Source organism: Mus caroli, chromosome 8 (genome assembly GCF_900094665.2).
Source record: "Mus caroli chromosome 8, CAROLI_EIJ_v1.1, whole genome shotgun sequence".
NCBI classification, from domain to species: Eukaryota; Metazoa; Chordata; class Mammalia; order Rodentia; family Muridae; genus Mus; species Mus caroli.
The window spans coordinates 20,229,651-20,248,083 of record NC_034577.1 but is presented as its reverse complement, the minus strand read 5'-3'; the positions used below and the strand labels follow the sequence as shown (position 1 = coordinate 20,248,083).

The window sequence follows — 18,433 nt, the reverse complement described above, 5'->3', positions numbered from 1 at the left end:
GAGACAGGGTTTCTCTGTGTAGCCCTGGCTGTCCTGGAACTCACTTTGTAGACCAGGCTGGCCTCGAACTCAGAAATCCTCCTGCCTCTGCCTCCCAAGTGCTGGGATTAAAGGCGTGCGCCACTACCGCCCGGCCAGATTTCAGATTTTTGAAAGCATAAAACATGAGTTATTTTGAAGGCAGGACCCGAATCTAAACATGAAATTTATTTATGTCTAACTTTTATATGTGGCTTTGAGGATAACTGTACAGCATTTTAGCTGTACAGCCCCTGCATTGTTTGTTTTGCTGGGCTGAGGATGGAACCCGAACCCTCTAATGTGCTTAGTGAAGTGCTCTACCACGGAACCACACACCCATTACCTGCATTTGACTGCAGCTTATCAAATGAGATCAACTATGGATTTTTTTCTCTTGGGACATCATATCAAAGTTCTAAATGTCCAGAATTAGAACAGTTTGGATTTCAAAATTTCAGATTGGGTATACTCAAAAAGTACTGATGAGTGGCAGTGACTGAAGTGGACAAAGGCAGACTACTGTCTCTGGTTGTCCTGCTCATGTTGATTCTCCTCATCTTGCCTCATGTTAGAAGTCTTTGTTTTGCTGTCTAACTGGTATTAAGAGTGAATTGGTTATGTCAGTGTTCCCTGTAATCCTCGCACTAGAAGGCAGAGGCAAGAGGGTTGCAAGTTTGAGGCCTTGGTGGTATAGCAAATTTCAAATTACTTGGTGTATGTAGGGAAACTCTATAGCAAAAGAAAGTATCAACAGTAGAAAGAATGCTATTTAAGTTGTTCCTCTTTTCCTTAGGAACAGCCACCATATCCTGGCTATAACTCCAACTACTGGAATTCCGTGCGACCCAGGGCTCCATACCCAAGCACATACTCTGTGAGGCCAGAGTTACAAGGCCAGGTATGGTTGGAAATGAGCAGATTTCCCTTTCCTTTTCGTTCTTTGTTGTTGTTTATTTGTTTTTGTGGGTTTATTTGTTTTGTTTTGTTTTGTTTCTGTGTCCTGGTTGTCCAGGAATTTACTCTGTAGATCACACTGGCCTTGTACTCTTAAGTACTGTAATTACCTCTCAGCTCTCTTTTCTTTTTTAAAGGTACTTTTATAAAGCACAGATGGCCTTGAACTTCTTGACTCTTGATCCTCTTTAAGTGCTAGGATTCTAGGCCTTTTACCACACCAATTTTATTCAGTGTTCAGGGCTTCTTGAACACTAGGTAAACACTCCCACAAGCTTCAATTAAAACGATTATTGGCATATATTAAGTATATGATAATGGCATATATTAAGTATATGATAACGGGTCTCATTTTCCCCTTTTTATTTTATTAAAATCTTGTATTCAGTATATTTTGATCAGCCTTTACCATCACCCTATTCCTCCCAGGTGTCCTCACCTCCCTCCCTTTGTACCTAACTTCTTGTTCTTTCAAAAAACAAAAAAAGAAAGAAAATAAAAATAAACACCTATAAAACAAACAAACTAAAATGAGCCCTCAACAAAACGAGGAGTTTGTGTTGGCCAGCTACTCCTAAAGGTGGGTTTGACTTGGTGTGTGGTTGCTATACCTGGTGTCAACTCCATTTGGAATAGCTGATTTCTCTTTCCCAGCAGGTACCAGCTGCAGAGAGCTTCTTGGTAAAGGATAGGAGATTGTGTCCACTTGCCCTCTTTCTTTTTTTAGGGTATGTTGAGACAAAGTTTTTCTGTGTAGCCTTGGTTGTCCTAGAAGTCACTGTGAAGACAAGGCTGGCCTCAAACTCAGAGAGAGAGAGAAGAGAGATCTGCCTCCCTCTCTGCCTCCCGAGTGCTGGGATTACAAGTGTGTGCTGCCATGCCCATCTGAGCTGGAGTGGCTGCCTCCTGAAAGAACCTTTTGCCCAGAATAGCACCCAGACTTGATGGTCCCCCAATTTTTGACATTGAGATCAAGTCACAGGACACATTTATGAGCACTGTCTCTGCAGGAAATAGTTTATGAACAGCGTGATGACAAAATGAGGATGTTTTCTTTTAAGGGGCCATCTTTTGAGGCCACAGTGGCAAGTGGAGGTAGTGCCGTCTCAAAAAGGCGCCGACTTCTTTGCTAACAGGAGTATCAGAATGGCTTGCCTATAATGGAGGAAGTGTGCAGCCAGAACTAACCGGAGCTAAAGCGGTGGGGTGGGATCCGTTTAGAAGAGTGAAGGTCCACGTTGTAGATAACTGGCAGGTCAGCTACATACTGCAGTTGGTCTATTCACGGCCTGTTCTAATGACTTGCAATTGGTCAGCAGGAAAATTAGGAGTACCAGAACTGTTTTACTTTTTTATTCCAATTAAGCTATCTACTGCCCCATTGCACACTTCTGTGTTTGCCTGTAAGGATATCTGGAGTCATCCAGTATTTGGCTGGGACAAAGGACAACAAAGTAATTGTAGCTATTAGCTAGCAAAGGCCCAGAAGATGCCAGTTTCCAAGTGCAGATATGGAATAGTCACAGATTTATTTAATGGTTCCTGAGGTACTGAAGAAAAAAAAAAACTAGATCAAGGTCATAATCATGCCTTAAAACAACTCGGGAGGCAAGGCCATTGATTCTCTGAGTTCAAGGCCAACCTGATCTACAGAGCAAGTTCCCAGACAGCCCGGACTACACAGAACCAAAAAAGAGAAAGAAGGAAAGAAACTATCAGCATTCTGCTTAAATCATAGAAATTTATAGTTTTAGGGGAAAATTCTAAGAGCAGACACAGTGTCCTTTGATGAACCGAGTATTATATCCCTTCTTATTTATTTGTGGTTCCAGTTATTTTATAAAATTTTATAATTCTGTAATATATAATAAAGCTTTTTTAAAATGTAAATTAACCAATTAATGTTTGTGTATTAAATATCTAGAAGCAGGGCATGGTGGCACATCTTTAGTCCCAGGATTTGGAAGGCAGCAGCAGGCAGATCTCTTGAGTCTGAGGCCAGTGTATGGTTCTACAGAATGAGTTTCAGAATAGTTAGAGCCAAACAGGAAAACCTTGTTTGGAAAAACCAAAAAAAGAAAAAGAAAAGAAAAAAGACGCAGAGGCAGAGATAAGAAGAATCACAAGTTCGGCACTAGCAGAAGCTTCCCAGAGAATTTCAGAATAAGACCCTTTTCATACTGACAGACATATAAAATTGAAAAGTAAGGAAAGAATGAAGATAACTTGGGAAATACATCTTAAGCCTTTCCTCTATCGTCTGTTTACGCCTGAAACCATTATACGCCTTTTAAATGTTTAAATGCAGTTTCTAGTTGTGCGTGTGTGTGTGTGTGTGTGTGTGCATGCCTGTGTGTGTGTGCTGTTGGTCGGAGTGTGCCATAGTGCACTTGTGGAAGTCAGGAGAGAACTCTTATAAGTTCTTTTCACTGGATCAAGGGATTAAGCTTGCGTCATTAGGCTTGCAAAACAAGCACTTTTACCCATTAAGCTATCTACTGCCCCATTGCACACTTCTGTGTTTGCCTGTCACGTGCAATTTATAGACTCAGTGACAGGAACTTCTTTGTTCTTACCTCCATAGCTCTCAGCCTTTTGAGTGCTGGAATTATGGGCCTGTGACCACCATACCCAGCTTCCTCCTCATTTTCTTTCATATTAAGGAAAATTTTAAAGTTAGAAACAAATGTTCCTCTCAGCTTCAACAAGTCTCAATACTGGACCATATTGTGTTTATCTTCAGAGGGTTTTGAAACAGATACCAAATAGTGTAGTTTTGTTGCTTGTAAATAAATTTAAGTATGTGTATTTAAAAACAACAAAACAAAAAAACCCTACCAGTCTAAATGAGACTGTCCCCCAGAGACTCTGACAGTGAACAGTTGGTTCCCAGTTGGTGGTGCTTTGGGGAGGTTTAAGAGGTACGGTCGGAAGTATGTATGTCACTAGGGGTAGGTTTTGATAAAGACTTGAGCCACTCTCAGCTTGTTTTTTTCTACTTTGTGCTTATAGTTTAAGATGTGAAAGTAAAAACAAAACAAACAAACAAAAGATGTGAGCTCTTAGAGTTGGAGAGATGGCTCAGCAGTTAAGAGTACTGGCTCTTCCAGAGAACCTGGGTTCAATTCCCAGCACCCACATGGTGACTCACAACTTTCTATAACTCCACTTCCAGGGGACCCAACACCTTTACATACATGCAAGCAAAACACCAATGCACATAAAATGAAAGAGAGAGAGAGAGAGAGAGAGAGAAAACACAAGAGGGGGGCTGGGGAGATGTGAGTTCTTAGCTTACTGCTCCAGCCTCTGTGCCTCTACTCCACCATAGTGGGATTCAGCCCTGAATCAAAAACCCAAATAAACCCTTCTCTTAATTGGTCATGTGTTTATCCCAGCAACAGAAAAGTGTCTATTACATATAACATCATTAAAACTTTACAAAGAATCACCAGCAAGATAAAGTAGTGAGTAGAGGTGCTTGTTGCCAATCTCATCCCCTGGTTCAGTTTCTGGAACCCACGTGGTAGAGGATACAACTCTTAGAGGTGCCCTCGTGTGTTATGTACGTTCCCACCACTGTCACCCACACAATAAAGATGGAAGACCAGGCATGGTGACACATACCTTCTTTCCTAGCACTCAGGAAGCAAAGGCAGAAGGATTGAGTTCAAGGCCAGTCCTATGTACATAGCAAGTTCAGGCCAACCAAGCCATATAATGAGACCCTGTTTCAAAAAGAAGTGAATAAATAAATGTAAAAACAAAGCAAGCGATTTTATTGACAAGAAAACAGTTCTAAAATTAAATTACTCAATTTTAACAATATATTGAATACAATTTCTTAAAAGAATAATTCTTGGGGCTAGAGAGATGGCTTAGTGGTTAAGAGTCCTGGCTGCTTTTCCAGAGGACCTGGGTTCAATTCCCACTACACACATGTCATCTTACAGCTTGCTGTAACTCCAGTTCTGGGGAATCCAACACCCTTACACAAGACAAACACGCAGGCAACACACCAAATGCATGTGAAATAAAAATAAATTAAATTTTTTTCTGGAAAAAAAAATAGAATAGTCCTCAATCTATTTAGTCATTTGATTACCATAGGGCATTTAGGTTCTGTGGTACGTGTGTGTGTGTGTGTGTGTGTCTGTGCAAGTGTGTGTTTTCACCTGCTTGTACATATACAGTGCCTGTAGAGACTAGAAGGGAATCAGAATTCCTGGAAGTAGAATTACTAATGGTTGTGAGCTGCCAAGTGGATGCTGGAAACTGAACCTGGGTCCTCCAGAAGAGTAGTCAGCACCCTTAACTTCTGAGCCATCCCTCCCTCCCTGTGCTGTTTTGTGTAATTACAAGTAATATACTTGACAGCTTCGTGCCTGTGACTTTTTTCTAGATGAGTGATTTCCTTGTGGGAAGCTGGAATACAGACCAAAGAGTCACATGGTGTTTTATCAAATCTTGTCCTTTGTATTCTATTAAGGAGTTCTTTTTTCAGACTGAAAACCTCAAGGGCTTATGGGGAATATATTACTTGGCTCTTTCTTCTTGACCCTGACTACACATGCAGTTCTTTAGGCATTTGTATTTTCTTTCTTTTGTTTTGTTTTTAAAATGGGTCCTACTAATGTAGGCCAAGGCCTTCTACCTAGTAATCTTCCTGCCTCGTCTTCCTTAGTGCTGGGATTACAGGCGTGTACACACAATTCAGATTCCTCCTTTTCTCACATAGGGTCTCACTATGTAGACTACTAGCTGCAAACTTGAAATTCTTCCTGGTACATCCTGCTGGCTTACAAGAAAACACAATCCTGTGTGTTTACTATTTTAAAAAGCTACAGGGAGACTAGGGAGATAGTTAGTGGACAAAGTGCCCTCCATTCAAATGTGACCTGAGTTTGGATTCCCAAAACCACATAAGGCTGTGTTCCCTAGCCTGGAATTGAAAACAGCAAATAAGAGACCCTGTGCCATACAAGCTCAACAGCAAGTGAAAGACAAGGACCCACTATCTAGATTGTCCTCTGACCTCCACAAGCATGCAGCCTCTACATGATACACATACTCACATCATTCACACACACACACACACACACACACACACACACACACACATACACACATACACACAGCAAATAATAGAAAACATTATAAAGTAAGAGTTGAAGTTTAGGGCTTAGCTTTAATCTTATTTGGAGCATTAAGCAGGATTCTGGGTATGAGGAATGTCGTAGTCTAGGTAGGTGATTTAAAACCACAGAAAAAAGGATCAGCAATGTATCTTGGAGGTAGTACACTTGTCTAACACACACAAGGTCCTGGGTTTAGTTCGCAGCACTGTTTAAAACAATAACCAAACTATAATAACCCACAGTAATAAGCAGTATAGTGAAGAGTTTCTCTGTTATCTGTTATTGCTATCAGGAAAGCAGGGTGGTTGCTTAGTTCAATATGGACTGGGTCATTTCTGGAACTCATCATAATACTTACAATAATGTAGTCACCATCTGATGAACAAACTGTTTATCTGCTAAGTCATTTATTCTTGTTATCTTAGTTTTTCTTAATGATCCTACAAGGTAAATTTTGGCTCTTCATTTTCCTGTTAGAGAAACGGAAGCTAAGAGTAACTAAATATAAAGCTATTAGAGAGGGTTTCTGACTTTTTCCCCTTTCTATTTTATAATGATATTCTTTTTCCTCTACCCTGTCCCCCAGAATTCCTAGAGTTGCCTCCTGTGGGCACAAGCTCTCTGTTTAGACATGCAGTTATGAATTAAATGTAAGACGATGTTTGAGGGAGCCATTATTTCTCACTTTGTCATCACCATGTAGTCTTCCATTGATGCCCCTTAATTTACATAGCCTGAGTTCAGTACCTGGAGTGTGATTATAGCAAATAGAGAAAAGAAAGTACCTCATAGATTGCTTACATAGCTTAGATGGTCATCGGTTACTGACACCTTACTTCCTAAAGTTCTCAAGGTTGAACACTAAAGGCGTTTTAGCCATTCATCTTTTCCTTGCCACTACCTTTTTTTCCCCCCCCCAGAGCCTGAATTCTTATGCAAATGGAGCATATGGTCCGCCTTACCCTCCTGGCCCTGGAGCAAGTACTGCCTCCTACTCTGGGGCTTACTATGTACCTGGCTATACGCAGAGCAATTACTCCACGGAAGTTCCAAACACCTACCGTTCACCTGGTAACAGCCCAACTCCAATGTCTCGTTGGATGTATTCCCAGCAGGACTGTCCAACAGAAGCACCTCCTCTGAGGGGACAGGTGCCAGGATATCCTGCTTCACAGGTAAGGAAACAAAAATGCCTCTATTTTCCTGAGTTTTAAACAGTGGAAAGTTACCCATTTACACTGGTGCTGTTTTAAGAAAACAACTAGAGCCATACACGATGTGTACATCTTTAACCCCAGCTCTCATGAGACAGAGAGAGGCAGGTGAAGCCCTTGAGTTCATGACCATTCAGGACTACGTAATGTGACCTTGTCTCCAAAACAAAACGGCTGGAGAGATGACTCAGCCTATAAGAGCACTGACTGCTGCTCTTCCAGAGGTCCTGAGTTCAATTCCCAGCAACCACATGGTGGCTCACAACCAACTGTAATTGGGCTCAATGCCCTCTTCTGGTGTGTCTGAAGACAGTGACAATGTTATTCTCATACATAAAATAAATAAATCTTTAAAAAAAAAAAAACAAGAACAGAAAAGAAAGTACTGTAGATGTTGAGAAATTGTTTGATAAGTGAAGGAAGGGGTTTCTTTTATACTGATGCCTAAATGGATGAGGCTGAAGAGACCTTAAAAATGTCATAATTCGGGGCTGGTGAGATGGCTCAGTGGGTAAGAGCACCCGACTGCTCTTCCGAAGGTCCAGAGTTCAAATCCCAGCAACCACATGGTGGCTCACAACCATCCGCAACGAGATCTGGTGCCCTCTTCTGGAATGTCTGAAGACAGCTACAGTGTACTTACATATAATAAATAAATAAATCTTTAAAAAAAAAATGTCATAATTCTTTTAAATCCTAGTATATTTATTATTTGTGTGCATGATGGGAGTTGTAAAGGATGATACACATGTACCACAGCGCATGTGTAGAGGACAAAGGGCTGCTTTGTGGAGCAGGTTTTCACTTTCTGTGGGTTCCAGGGATCAAACTCCAGTCCCCAGACTTGCATAACAAGTGTCTTTACACACTGAGCCATCTCTCCAGCCCATAATTTATATACTTTTGTCTGTTTCTTTTTTGTCTGTTTCTTCTTTGAGATCAGGTGTTAGCTTACTATGTACCTGGCTATACGCAGAGCAATTACTCCTGGGCACCTGGAACTCCCTCTACAGACCTAGCTGGCCTCAAATACAGCAAATTGCCTACTTCTCTCCCCTGAGTGTCGGGACTAGACACACATGCTACCACACCTGGCACCTCTTTAGTTTTCTCCTATTTTCATTCTTTTTAATTCCATATATACTCGTGACTGTGTGCTCATGTCCATGAGTGCAGGTACTCAGGCCACAGGTATGAGCACTCCTGGAACTATAGAGTGATGGATCCCGGAGCTACCTCATACGGAATCTAGGACTTTAACTTGGATCCTCTAGAAGAGCAGTGTGTGCTCTAACCACTGAGACATTTCTCCAGCCCCCATACAATTTTTGTTGCTTGAAGCTTTCCCTAACTTAATCTTTCCTAATGCTTCTAGGTGTATATTAATATGCTGTGAGTATACCAATCCTATTCTGTTTGTTTCGAGGACACTTCTACTGTCTTATAATGTATGGGTTCATTTATCTGTAGTGTTTTTGGAAAATACATGCTTCACCCAGTGAATCTTGTATCTAACTCATGAGTCTTTTACCAACTCTGTTCTTTATTTTGGGAGCCAGGTTTTCTCAGGTGTGGAGAACTTTTGGTAACTGATTAATGAGTCACTAGCAGGTCAGGACCTGTCTGTGCTGTTTTCATTACGTATAAGCTTTGCTTTTTAAGCAGTGACCTGCCAGCATACCAGCATATTTGTTTTCCCAATCTAGAACCCTGGAATGACCTTGCCCCATTATCCTTATGGAGATGGCAACCGTGCTGTGCCGCAGTCAGGAGCGACTGGACGACCACAAGATGATGCCTGGGCTTCTAGTGCTTATGGGATGGGAGCCCGTTACCCCTGGCCTTCAGCTGCACCCTCAGCCGCCTCGGCTGGGAACCTGTACATGACGGAAAGTGCTTCACCATGGCCTGGAAACAGTTCTCCTCAGCCACCTCCTTCACCCCCACCTCAGCAGCCTAAGGTAGGAAGGAGGCCTTCGGAATGCTATTCCTTTGATCTCTAGGCAATTAAGAGGACACAAGATGACACTTCTCTGTATTAGTCTGTTAGATGCAAAACGGTTGGTGGTTACTACTCAGCATGGTGTTAGCTTAGTTTTCTCTTACAGACAGTATTGTTTGGGGATTTTTTTTAGGTTCTTACCTGTTTTTGTAATTTTTCATTATTTTTATGTGTATGGATATCCTGGCTGCCTGTATGTCTATGGGCCACATATGTGCTTGTTGCCCTTGGAGGCTTATCCCCTGGAACTGGAGTTACAGACAGTTATGAGCTGCCTTGTAGCTTCTGAGAATCAAATTTGGGTCCTCAGGAGAAGCCATCTCTCCAGGACCATATCTTTTTTAAATAGACAGGAAAGTGCTTCTTTTCTGCTGGTACTATCTGAATATTAAACAGAATCAAGGGATGTATTTCACAACCTCATGCTATGCAGCAGGAGGGAAATCGATGTGAATAGCGTGTGCTGGCTTGGGTGCTGGGCTTTTCATAAGCCATAAACACACTCTCTGCTTTTGCCTATGCTCTGAAGGCTTTCACTGTCTAAGGGAAACTAATGATTAAGTCACCGAGGAATTGTGAGGTCGTAAGATTGGGAAGTGTTCACAGAGTGACTTGCACTGAGGTAGATTCCAACCATCGTATTTAGGGATTGTGTGCCTCCTGCTTCAAAGGGCTCCCCTTTTGTCGTCTAACAGTGTTGGTCTCTGATGGTTCTGTAGGGGCCAGTTTTGTGGAAGTCTTTTCAATTCTTTCCTGGTTGGTGAATGATGTGCACTGACATATCTGATGTTGATAGCTTCCCACTAAGACAGCTTCTCTCTCCTTTCTGTCTTCCCATTCCCAGGACCCCTCGTACTCCTACAACCCATCGGGTCAAGGCCTAAGCCGGCACAGCTTTCCCTGCAGTGTCCATCAGTATGAATCTCCAGGAGCAGTGAACAATGATAACTCAGACCTTTTGGATTCTCAAGTCCAGTATAGTGCTGAGCCTCAGTTGTATGGTAATGCCAGCAGTGAGCATCCCAGCAACCAAGTTCCAAGTAATAATCTCCCAGAAGAGTGTTTCTCTTCAGATGAGGGCACTCCTCCAAGTATTAAAAAGATCATACATGTGCTGGAGAAGGTGCAGTTTCTTGAGCAAGAAGTAGAAGAGTTTGTAGGAAAAAAGACAGACAAAGCATATTGGCTTCTGGAAGAAATGCTGACAAAGGAACTTTTAGAACTGGATTCTGTTGAAACTGGGGGCCAGGACTCTGTCCGTCAGGCCAGGAAAGAAGCTGTTTGTAAGATCCAGGCCATACTGGAAAAATTAGAAAAAAAGGGACTATGAAATAACTTGGAATGCAGGGGAAGCCTGTGACTGATTTGGCCAAAGAACTCTTTAATTTGGTTAGTTCCCATCTTTTGAAATGCCTGTTGTGACAAGAAGCAACACATTCCAACTTTCTTCTGACCTAAAACTTGAAAGGGGGAAAAAACTGGAAAAGCCAGCGGAGGAATGAAAGCAGCAGTGACAAGATTCTTTCCGGTTTTCAGATGACTGAACAGAATAGAAAACTGGAATTGTCAGTATTGCCAAGTAGACCTACTCCTTACGAAAGCCAAGGTGTCTGTAGGCTGCTGCTTATCAGATCTAAGGAGGGAGATAGACTTTCTTTAAAGGTTGTCAAACGCCTAATCTGAGACAAACAGGCTGTTTTGTAAGCATCTGGACTGTCACATTTTTGTGCATTGTGACTGCAGATACTTCATGTGTATATTATAGCTTAGACTCTTGGACCTCTGTTCTGTTTTCTTACCTGCAGGTCATAAATGTAATACTATTCTACTTCTTCGTACATTTTGTAGTAATATGTTTAATATAATCAAATATTGGCATCCAGATAGGTGAGCAGTTCTGAACGAATTCATATCCTTTTACCACTTGAATATATTGCAGTGTGTGGTGGGCTCCTAAAGTCATTCGTGTCCCTTTCCGTGTAGCATGTTCCGTTCCATTCTTCCCACTTCTGCTTTTCATGATGGGGAAGGTGACTCTGAAAATTACATTGAAATAGGAATGACAGTGTTTGTGGACATTCTTTGCTTTGTTGTATTTGGATAAAGATCCACTTTGAAATTGCTTTCTTAAGAAAAATATTTTTTGGCTCTTGCTGCTTCTATAGAGAGCCTTATGATAAAAACATGGAAACTTAAATGCCACGGTTAGTATAAATAGTGACGGCAAAAAAGCAACAAATACAATTCTTTAATAACACCATTCTCCAGTCAGTAGACCTGTGGGACAGATCTGAGCTCAGTTAATGCTGATAGAAGGAAAAGAAGGAGATTCACACTCAGGGAATGAGTCAGCCGTAGCTGAAGTGGAAAATTCATTAATTTTTTTTTTTTAATTTAAATTTGGTCTATATTTCGTAGGATAAATTGCATAGAATTGCCTGTTTCATAAGAAAGATGTTATTTAATATTAGTAATGGTCAATTTAGAGCCAAGTTTAAGAAAGGGGCCTTTCTTGGTTATCCGTGTATGTTGTTATTCAGAGACAGGTAAATAATTTACCTTTTAAGCCTAAAGTGAGATCTAGCATTCAGTACCCGCTTTTGCAACAGAGGCAGTTTCTTAGTAGAATATCAAGGTGATACCTTTTTCTAGACTAGCAGGCCTTTATATTAGTGATACCAAGCCTGAGCCTTCCCTTCTACTCACAGGAATCAAACAAATGCTAACCTAGGATGAGGAAAAGTGTAGTAAAAAGATTGTCTACGGGCTAGAGATGTGTGTGGCTCAGTTAGTACAGTGTCTGCCTAACATACATGAAGTCCTGGGCTAAATCCCCAGTAGTGGATAAACCAGCCATAGTGGTACATACCTGTCTCAGCATTTGGGAGGTGGACACAGGAAGACTACAAGTCTAAGGTCATCCTCAGCTACCTAATACATTCAAGGCCAGCCTGAGCCAAGTAAGATCCTGCCCACAAAAATAAACAGTCTAAGTGACTCAAGAAGTAATCATTGTATTCTAGGAGTCTGTAGTTTTTAAAAAATATTATTTGGCTGAGTTTGGTGGTGTACACTTTAAATTCAGTCAGAGGAGGCAAGTAGATCTCTTGAGTTCAAGGCCAACCTGGTCAGCCCAGGCTATATAAGGAGACACTATCAAATCCATCTCAACTCATTTAATCTCTATCTAATCAATCATCTGTCTATGGGGTGTGTGTATTCTTGTGTGCACACGTGTATGTGTGTTTTATATCTATAATTTTTATTTTTGAGACAGAATTTCATACCGGGTTGGCCTTAAACTTGGCATATAGCCTAGGACAACCTAGTTCTGGTCCTCCTGCCTCACTTTGTATTACACAGGTAGGTGTGTGCCTGGTTTATGCAGTGTCAGGCAAGCACTGTACTGAGGCATAGCTTATGTAGAATGTATAAAAGAGAATATAGAAATGTCTTTAAAAGGTTTTAGAAGCTGGATTTGTGGCACACGCCTGTCACTCCAGCATTATGAGGCAGAGGCAGGCACGTGGATCTCTGAATTTGAGGCTATCTTGGTCTACATAGTTCCAGGCTAGCCAGGAGTGAGCTCTAAGTACCCCTCCAAACATTTTGTATAAAAGTTTTGACAATTATACTTTAAGAGGAGAAACTTTAAAGCTGAGCTGTGTTGCCAGTGAGAGATTCGGAAGAAAACATGTCTGCTTCACTTACGCTGCCCACGATGCCAATTAATGCACATCCTTCATTGGTGTATGTGTACACGTTATGCACAAATGTACATATATGTGTATATACCTTAAGTTATTTTTTGAACTACTAACATGATTTTAAACTTACAGAAGAGTTGTAAAAATAGCATTCCCGTGTATCCTCCATCCGCCTTCCCCTTGTTTTGACATCTTCTTTAACAGAAACATTTGTTAAAATTAAAGAGTTAATAGTGCTATTAATATTAGCTGAAGTAGCAAGCTAAAAGTAGACACTTCATTTATCTTTTTAGTAGCATCCTCTCAACTGTTCCACATCCAGTTTTGCATTTGGTTGTCTGTCTCAGTAGTCGTTTGCTCTGTGATGTTACATCCTACGGATGGCTGGTGTTGTCATGTGATCCTGGCGTGGTTCACATTGAGCGCTCTGCTAACCTGGTGTCTGCTAGGNTCCTCTGCTGTAAGCTTTACCCTGCTTTCCTTTGTAATTACTAAGTATTTGCTAGAGACACTTTGAGACTATGCAAATGTCCTGTTTCTGCTTAGAGTTTGCCTCTTACTATCTCCTGGCAGATCTTGCTTGTGGCATTTACTACTGTGGTGTTTAAATGGTGATTTTTTTTATTCTCATTTCTTCTATATTTAATAATTGGAATTCTTCTGGAAGGAACTGTGGTTTCTGGATTTATATTTTTAATTATAACAAGATATTCGGGATAGGTATAAACTCAGAATTTAAAGATAGAAATTATGTTAATTGGTTCCAGTGGCCAGTATCAAAGAGAAAAAAAAAAAAAAGCAACATTTGTGACCTGTCTTTGAAAATGTAATGAATAAGAAGGAAACTAGTATTTATGATTTGTAAAATTTGTTTGACTTTTGACTTGAATTTCATTTAAAACTGAAGCAATTTTCTTTTGAAATTCACAACTAGACTTTTTAAAAGTGTCTAAATTTATATTACTTTGGGGATCATTTTTGTCAAAATCTTGAATAAAGTTACCTACACCTGGCATGATAAACAGCTGTTTTCTCTCTAGCACCTTTGTTCAGGTAAACTACCAAGGTTAATGCTAACCAGAGCAGCCCTGCTGAAGCTTCTGGAGCCTGGTGGGGTCTGTCTTCCCTACTTAAGGCGGGATGCTGCTTTTAAAGAAAGGGTTTGTAAAAACAAATAATGAACAACAAAAGGAATAGTGCTTTAGTTAGTTGGCATAAAGAATAACCCTTAACTAGTTTGCTTGTTTTTTTGTCCATTATCCAAGGGAGGAAGCATGGCAGCATCCAGGCAGGCATGGTGCAGGAGGAGCTGAGAGTTCTACATCTTCATCTGAAGGCTGCTAGCAGAATACTGACTCCTAGGCAGCTAGGATGAGGGTGTTAAAGCCCACACCCACAGTGACAAACCTATTCCAACAAGGCCACACCTCCTAATAGTGCCACTCCCTGGGCCAAGCATATACACACCATCACATCATCTTTGATTTTTTTTTTTTATTTCTCTTTTAAAGTTACACGTTTAGGGCAGGTGAAATGTCTCAGTGGGTAAAGGTACTTACCTCCAGACCTGAGGACCTGAGTTGAATCCTCGGGACCCACAGTGGGAAAGGAGAGACCTCACTTGGTTTACCTCTGACTTCCATGTGCATGCTCGCACACACACTCAAAAAAGAAGAATATGAAAATGATGTTCTGAGTTTAGGGAGTCAGATTATGAAAACCAGCATTCTCCTGGTCCCGCCCCCTTTTCTCCTCTTTGAAGGCAACCACTTAAATGTTAAATTTATAGCTGGGTAGTGGTTGTACCTTTAATCCCAGCATCCAAGAGGTAGAGGCAAGCAGATCTCTCTGAGTTTGAGGCTAGCCTGGTCTATCAGATGAGTTCTAGGACAGCCAGGGCTGTACAGAGAAAACCCTTGTTTTGAAAAAAATCTGTTAGGTTTACTATTTTACCTGTTTTGAGTGTTTGACCTGCATGTCTGTGTGTTCATTGTATATGCCTGTTGCCCTTAGAGACCAGAAGAGGGCACCAGATCCTCTGGAACTAGAGTCACAGTTAAGACCTGCCATGTGAGTGCTGGGAATTAAAACCAATACCCCTATCCCCCCAGCAAGAGCAGTAAGTACGCTTAACTGTCTGCTAACTCTCCAGCCTTGGTGACCACTTTCTAAAGTAAAATATACTTTGGAAATGTATCACTGACTTTTAAGTAACACAATTGTGTTTTTTCTCTTAGTCTTAGAGTTCTGTTGTTCTGTGAGAGAGTCACATGTCGAGCAACTTGGCTTTGAGCTTGCTCTGTAGCCCAGGGTAGCTTTGGAATGTCCTCTTCCTGCCTCAGCCTGCTGGAACCCTGGGGATTTAGTGCACCCTTCTGCATTTCCTACAGGATGATAGGCATTTCTTTTTCTGCCATTTCCACAATCTGGCTCAGTCCGTCCCTCCCTACTTCTGATAGCTGCAGTCCTAACTTTGTCGTTACTAACCAGGGCTCAGTCCTGTAGTGAGTGGGCATTTCTTGAACAACTTGTTTTCCCTGTAATTAATCTTTTTTTTTAAAGATTTATTTATTTATTATATGTAAGTACAGTGTAGCTGTCTTCAGACACACCAGAAGAGGGCATCAGATCTCATTACGGGTGGTTGTGAGCCACCATATGATTGCTGGGATTTGAACTCAGGACCTTCGGAAGAGCTGTCAGTGCTCTTAACCCCTGAGCCATCTCTCCAGCCCTGTAATTAATCTTTTGTCTACTTGGATGCCTATGTCCTTAATGATCTATTTGGCCTCTTAAGTATTTGCTCAAGATCTGTACATTATTCCATTTTGTTTCAGATTCCTGGGGAAGTCAGCTAGAGCTTTTGTTCCATAAATGGAGAATTCCCTTGGCCTCTTATTTACCTATATTGCATGTTGTGATGGTTTGTGTATGCTTGGCCCAGGGAGTGTCACTATTAGGAGATGTGGTCCTGATGGAGTAGGCGTGTCACTGTAGGTGTCGGTTTTAAGACCCAAATCCTAGCTGCCTGGAAGCCTGTAGTCTGTTAGCAGCCTACAGATGAAGATGTAGAACTCTTAGCTCCTCCAGCACCATTCCTGCCTGGATGCTGCCATGCTCCTGCCTTGATGATAATGAACTGATCCTCTAAACCTGTAAGCCAGCCCCAATTAAATGTTGTCCTTATAAGACTTCCCTTCGTCATGGTGTCTATTCACAACAGTAAAACCCTAAGACACGTGTGTGGTTTTGTCGTTGGTGGTGGTGTTGTGTTTTTGTTTGTTTGTATTTTTTTTTCCTTAGCTCAAGAGATGAAGTTTCAGTAGCTTCATGGGAAGTGTTTGCCTTTAAAGGTCTTGTGTGACTTAAAGTGTCAGTTTTACCACATATCGGACAGATAGTTTACTAGGTGAGTCTAATTACTAGGGAATGGTTACTTTAAGAATTGTAGATTGTTCTGTTGTCTCGGGGTTTCTAGAGTTTAGTTTCTAGAATTGCTTCTGAGCCGTGTGTACCCCTGTGGTCATCTGTACAAGACCCATTAGAGGGGGAGAGCAGCTTCACTGAGTTCACTGACAGTACCTGACTCATACTTAGTATGTGGCCAGTGATGACCTTGAACAACAAAAGGATTGAGGGCCAGTGAGATGGCTCAGCAGGTAAAGGGGCTTGCTGCTAAGCCTGATGACCTGAGTTCAATCCTCAGAGTCCACCTAAAGGTGTGTCTTGTTTACTTTTCTATTGCTGTGATAAAATACCATGACCAAGGCAACTTGCAGGAGGAATTTATTTGGGGCTTGATATAGAGGGTTAGAGTCCATGGCCTTCATGTCAAGGACTGGCAGTGGGTGAATAGGCATGGTGCTAGCGCAGTGTCCAAGAGCTCACAACCTGAGCTACAAGCACAAGGCAGAGAGAGACTGGGGGTGAGCTTTTGAAACCTTCAAGCAGGCCTCCCATGGCAGACTTCCTCCAACACAGCCATCCCACCTAATGCTTCCCAAACAATTTCACCCACTGGGGGCCAGCTACTCAGTGAGCCTCTGTGGCCATTATCATTCAAACTGCCGAAAGGGGAAGGAGACAACAGACTCTGCTGCTTTTCTGTTGCCAGCAGGCCAGGGGATTAACTGCAACACAGACCTGTGGCCACAGGACCCAAAATATTTATCTCATCTCTGCACTAGAATATTGAAAGGGAAAAGGTAGAAGCCTGTTTCATAGTTTACCTTTAACACGCACACACACAAAAGAGATGGCGCAGTGGTTAGGAGCACTTGCTCAAGAAGAGGACTGGGTGGGTTTAATTCCCATAACCCACACCAGGGAGTTGACAACCACCTGTGACTCTCTAGCGTTTGTGGGCACCCAGATATACACAGAGACATACAACTAAAAACAATGAAATAGTGAAAAAAAACAAAACAAAATAAATATTTAACAAAAAGATTTATACGCAAACAGTAGCTAGAAAGACTAAGTGAACTCTTATTTATGGGAGCTATTATAAATATCTGCCTAAAACTAGCTTCTCCCCAGGCCTTTGCGGGAACCTAATTTATTCGGTTTGAGGCAGTGTGTTTCTCAAAGTACAGATCCAAACTACTTGCATCTAAATCTCACAGAGCACTTATTTAAAATACAGATGCTAAATGCACACACACAGCAGATTCTTCCGTCCTGCCAAAGACCCCCTGAAAAGAGGATTTGGGATACACACCTGCGTATTTGACTACTGTCAATGTATGTAGTGCCTGACTCTCTTATAGCATCCACTAAGATAAAGTTATCTGTTTGTTATCTCCCTTGGTAGGACTATGAACTTCATGGTAGATACTATGCTAACTACTTTTGTGTTCGAAGTTCAAAGCAGGCACATGGAGTGACCAGAGTTCATAAAGAGGACCCTGGATGATGGAGATTTTGGAGCTGCTTCCAAGAGTAACAAAAGCAAAACTACTTTCATGAAACCATGAGGATCACAGTTCAAGGGCCACGGTCGTCTTTAGCTACATAAGGAGTCTGAGGCCAGCCTGGGATACCTAAGCTCCTAGCTCAAAAGACAATGAAAATCGGCTTTACAACTAAAGCAATAACAAAGAAAACTCACAAGTCCAAGGTAGATTGATATATTCTAATGATATATTTTAATGGGTTATGAAAAAAATCGGTTTTTTTTTTTTTTTTCAGATTCCAAACTGCAACCTAAGAAGCAGCATCATTTTGGGGGCTCTGTGTGTAGCTCAAGAGGCTAGCACAACCCAAGGCTCTGAAATTGATCTCTGGCACTGCAGAATAAAAAGGTCTCGGGCTTGAAGAGCTGACCCGACAGAGCATCTGTTGCTCTTGCATGGGAAGGGTTACCATCACCCGAAACTCCAGTTCCAGGGGATCTGC

General features: G+C 41.6%; 1 protein-coding gene across 1 annotated transcript in view; it reads left to right on the top strand.

The window, feature by feature from the left end:
- The window catches only part of Bag4 (BCL2 associated athanogene 4), a 20,870-nt gene extending 7,036 nt beyond the window's left edge, over positions 1 to 13,834 (top strand). Inside the window, exons 2-5 of the mRNA XM_021169880.2 lie at positions 815 to 919; positions 7,034 to 7,288; positions 9,034 to 9,288; positions 10,174 to 13,834. Coding sequence (XP_021025539.2) covers positions 815 to 919; positions 7,034 to 7,288; positions 9,034 to 9,288; positions 10,174 to 10,659 — 1,101 coding nt within the window. The 3' untranslated portion in view covers positions 10,660 to 13,834. The remainder of the gene's footprint in view (positions 1 to 814; positions 920 to 7,033; positions 7,289 to 9,033; positions 9,289 to 10,173) is intronic.
- Positions 13,835 to 18,433: the final 4,599 nt, after the last annotated feature.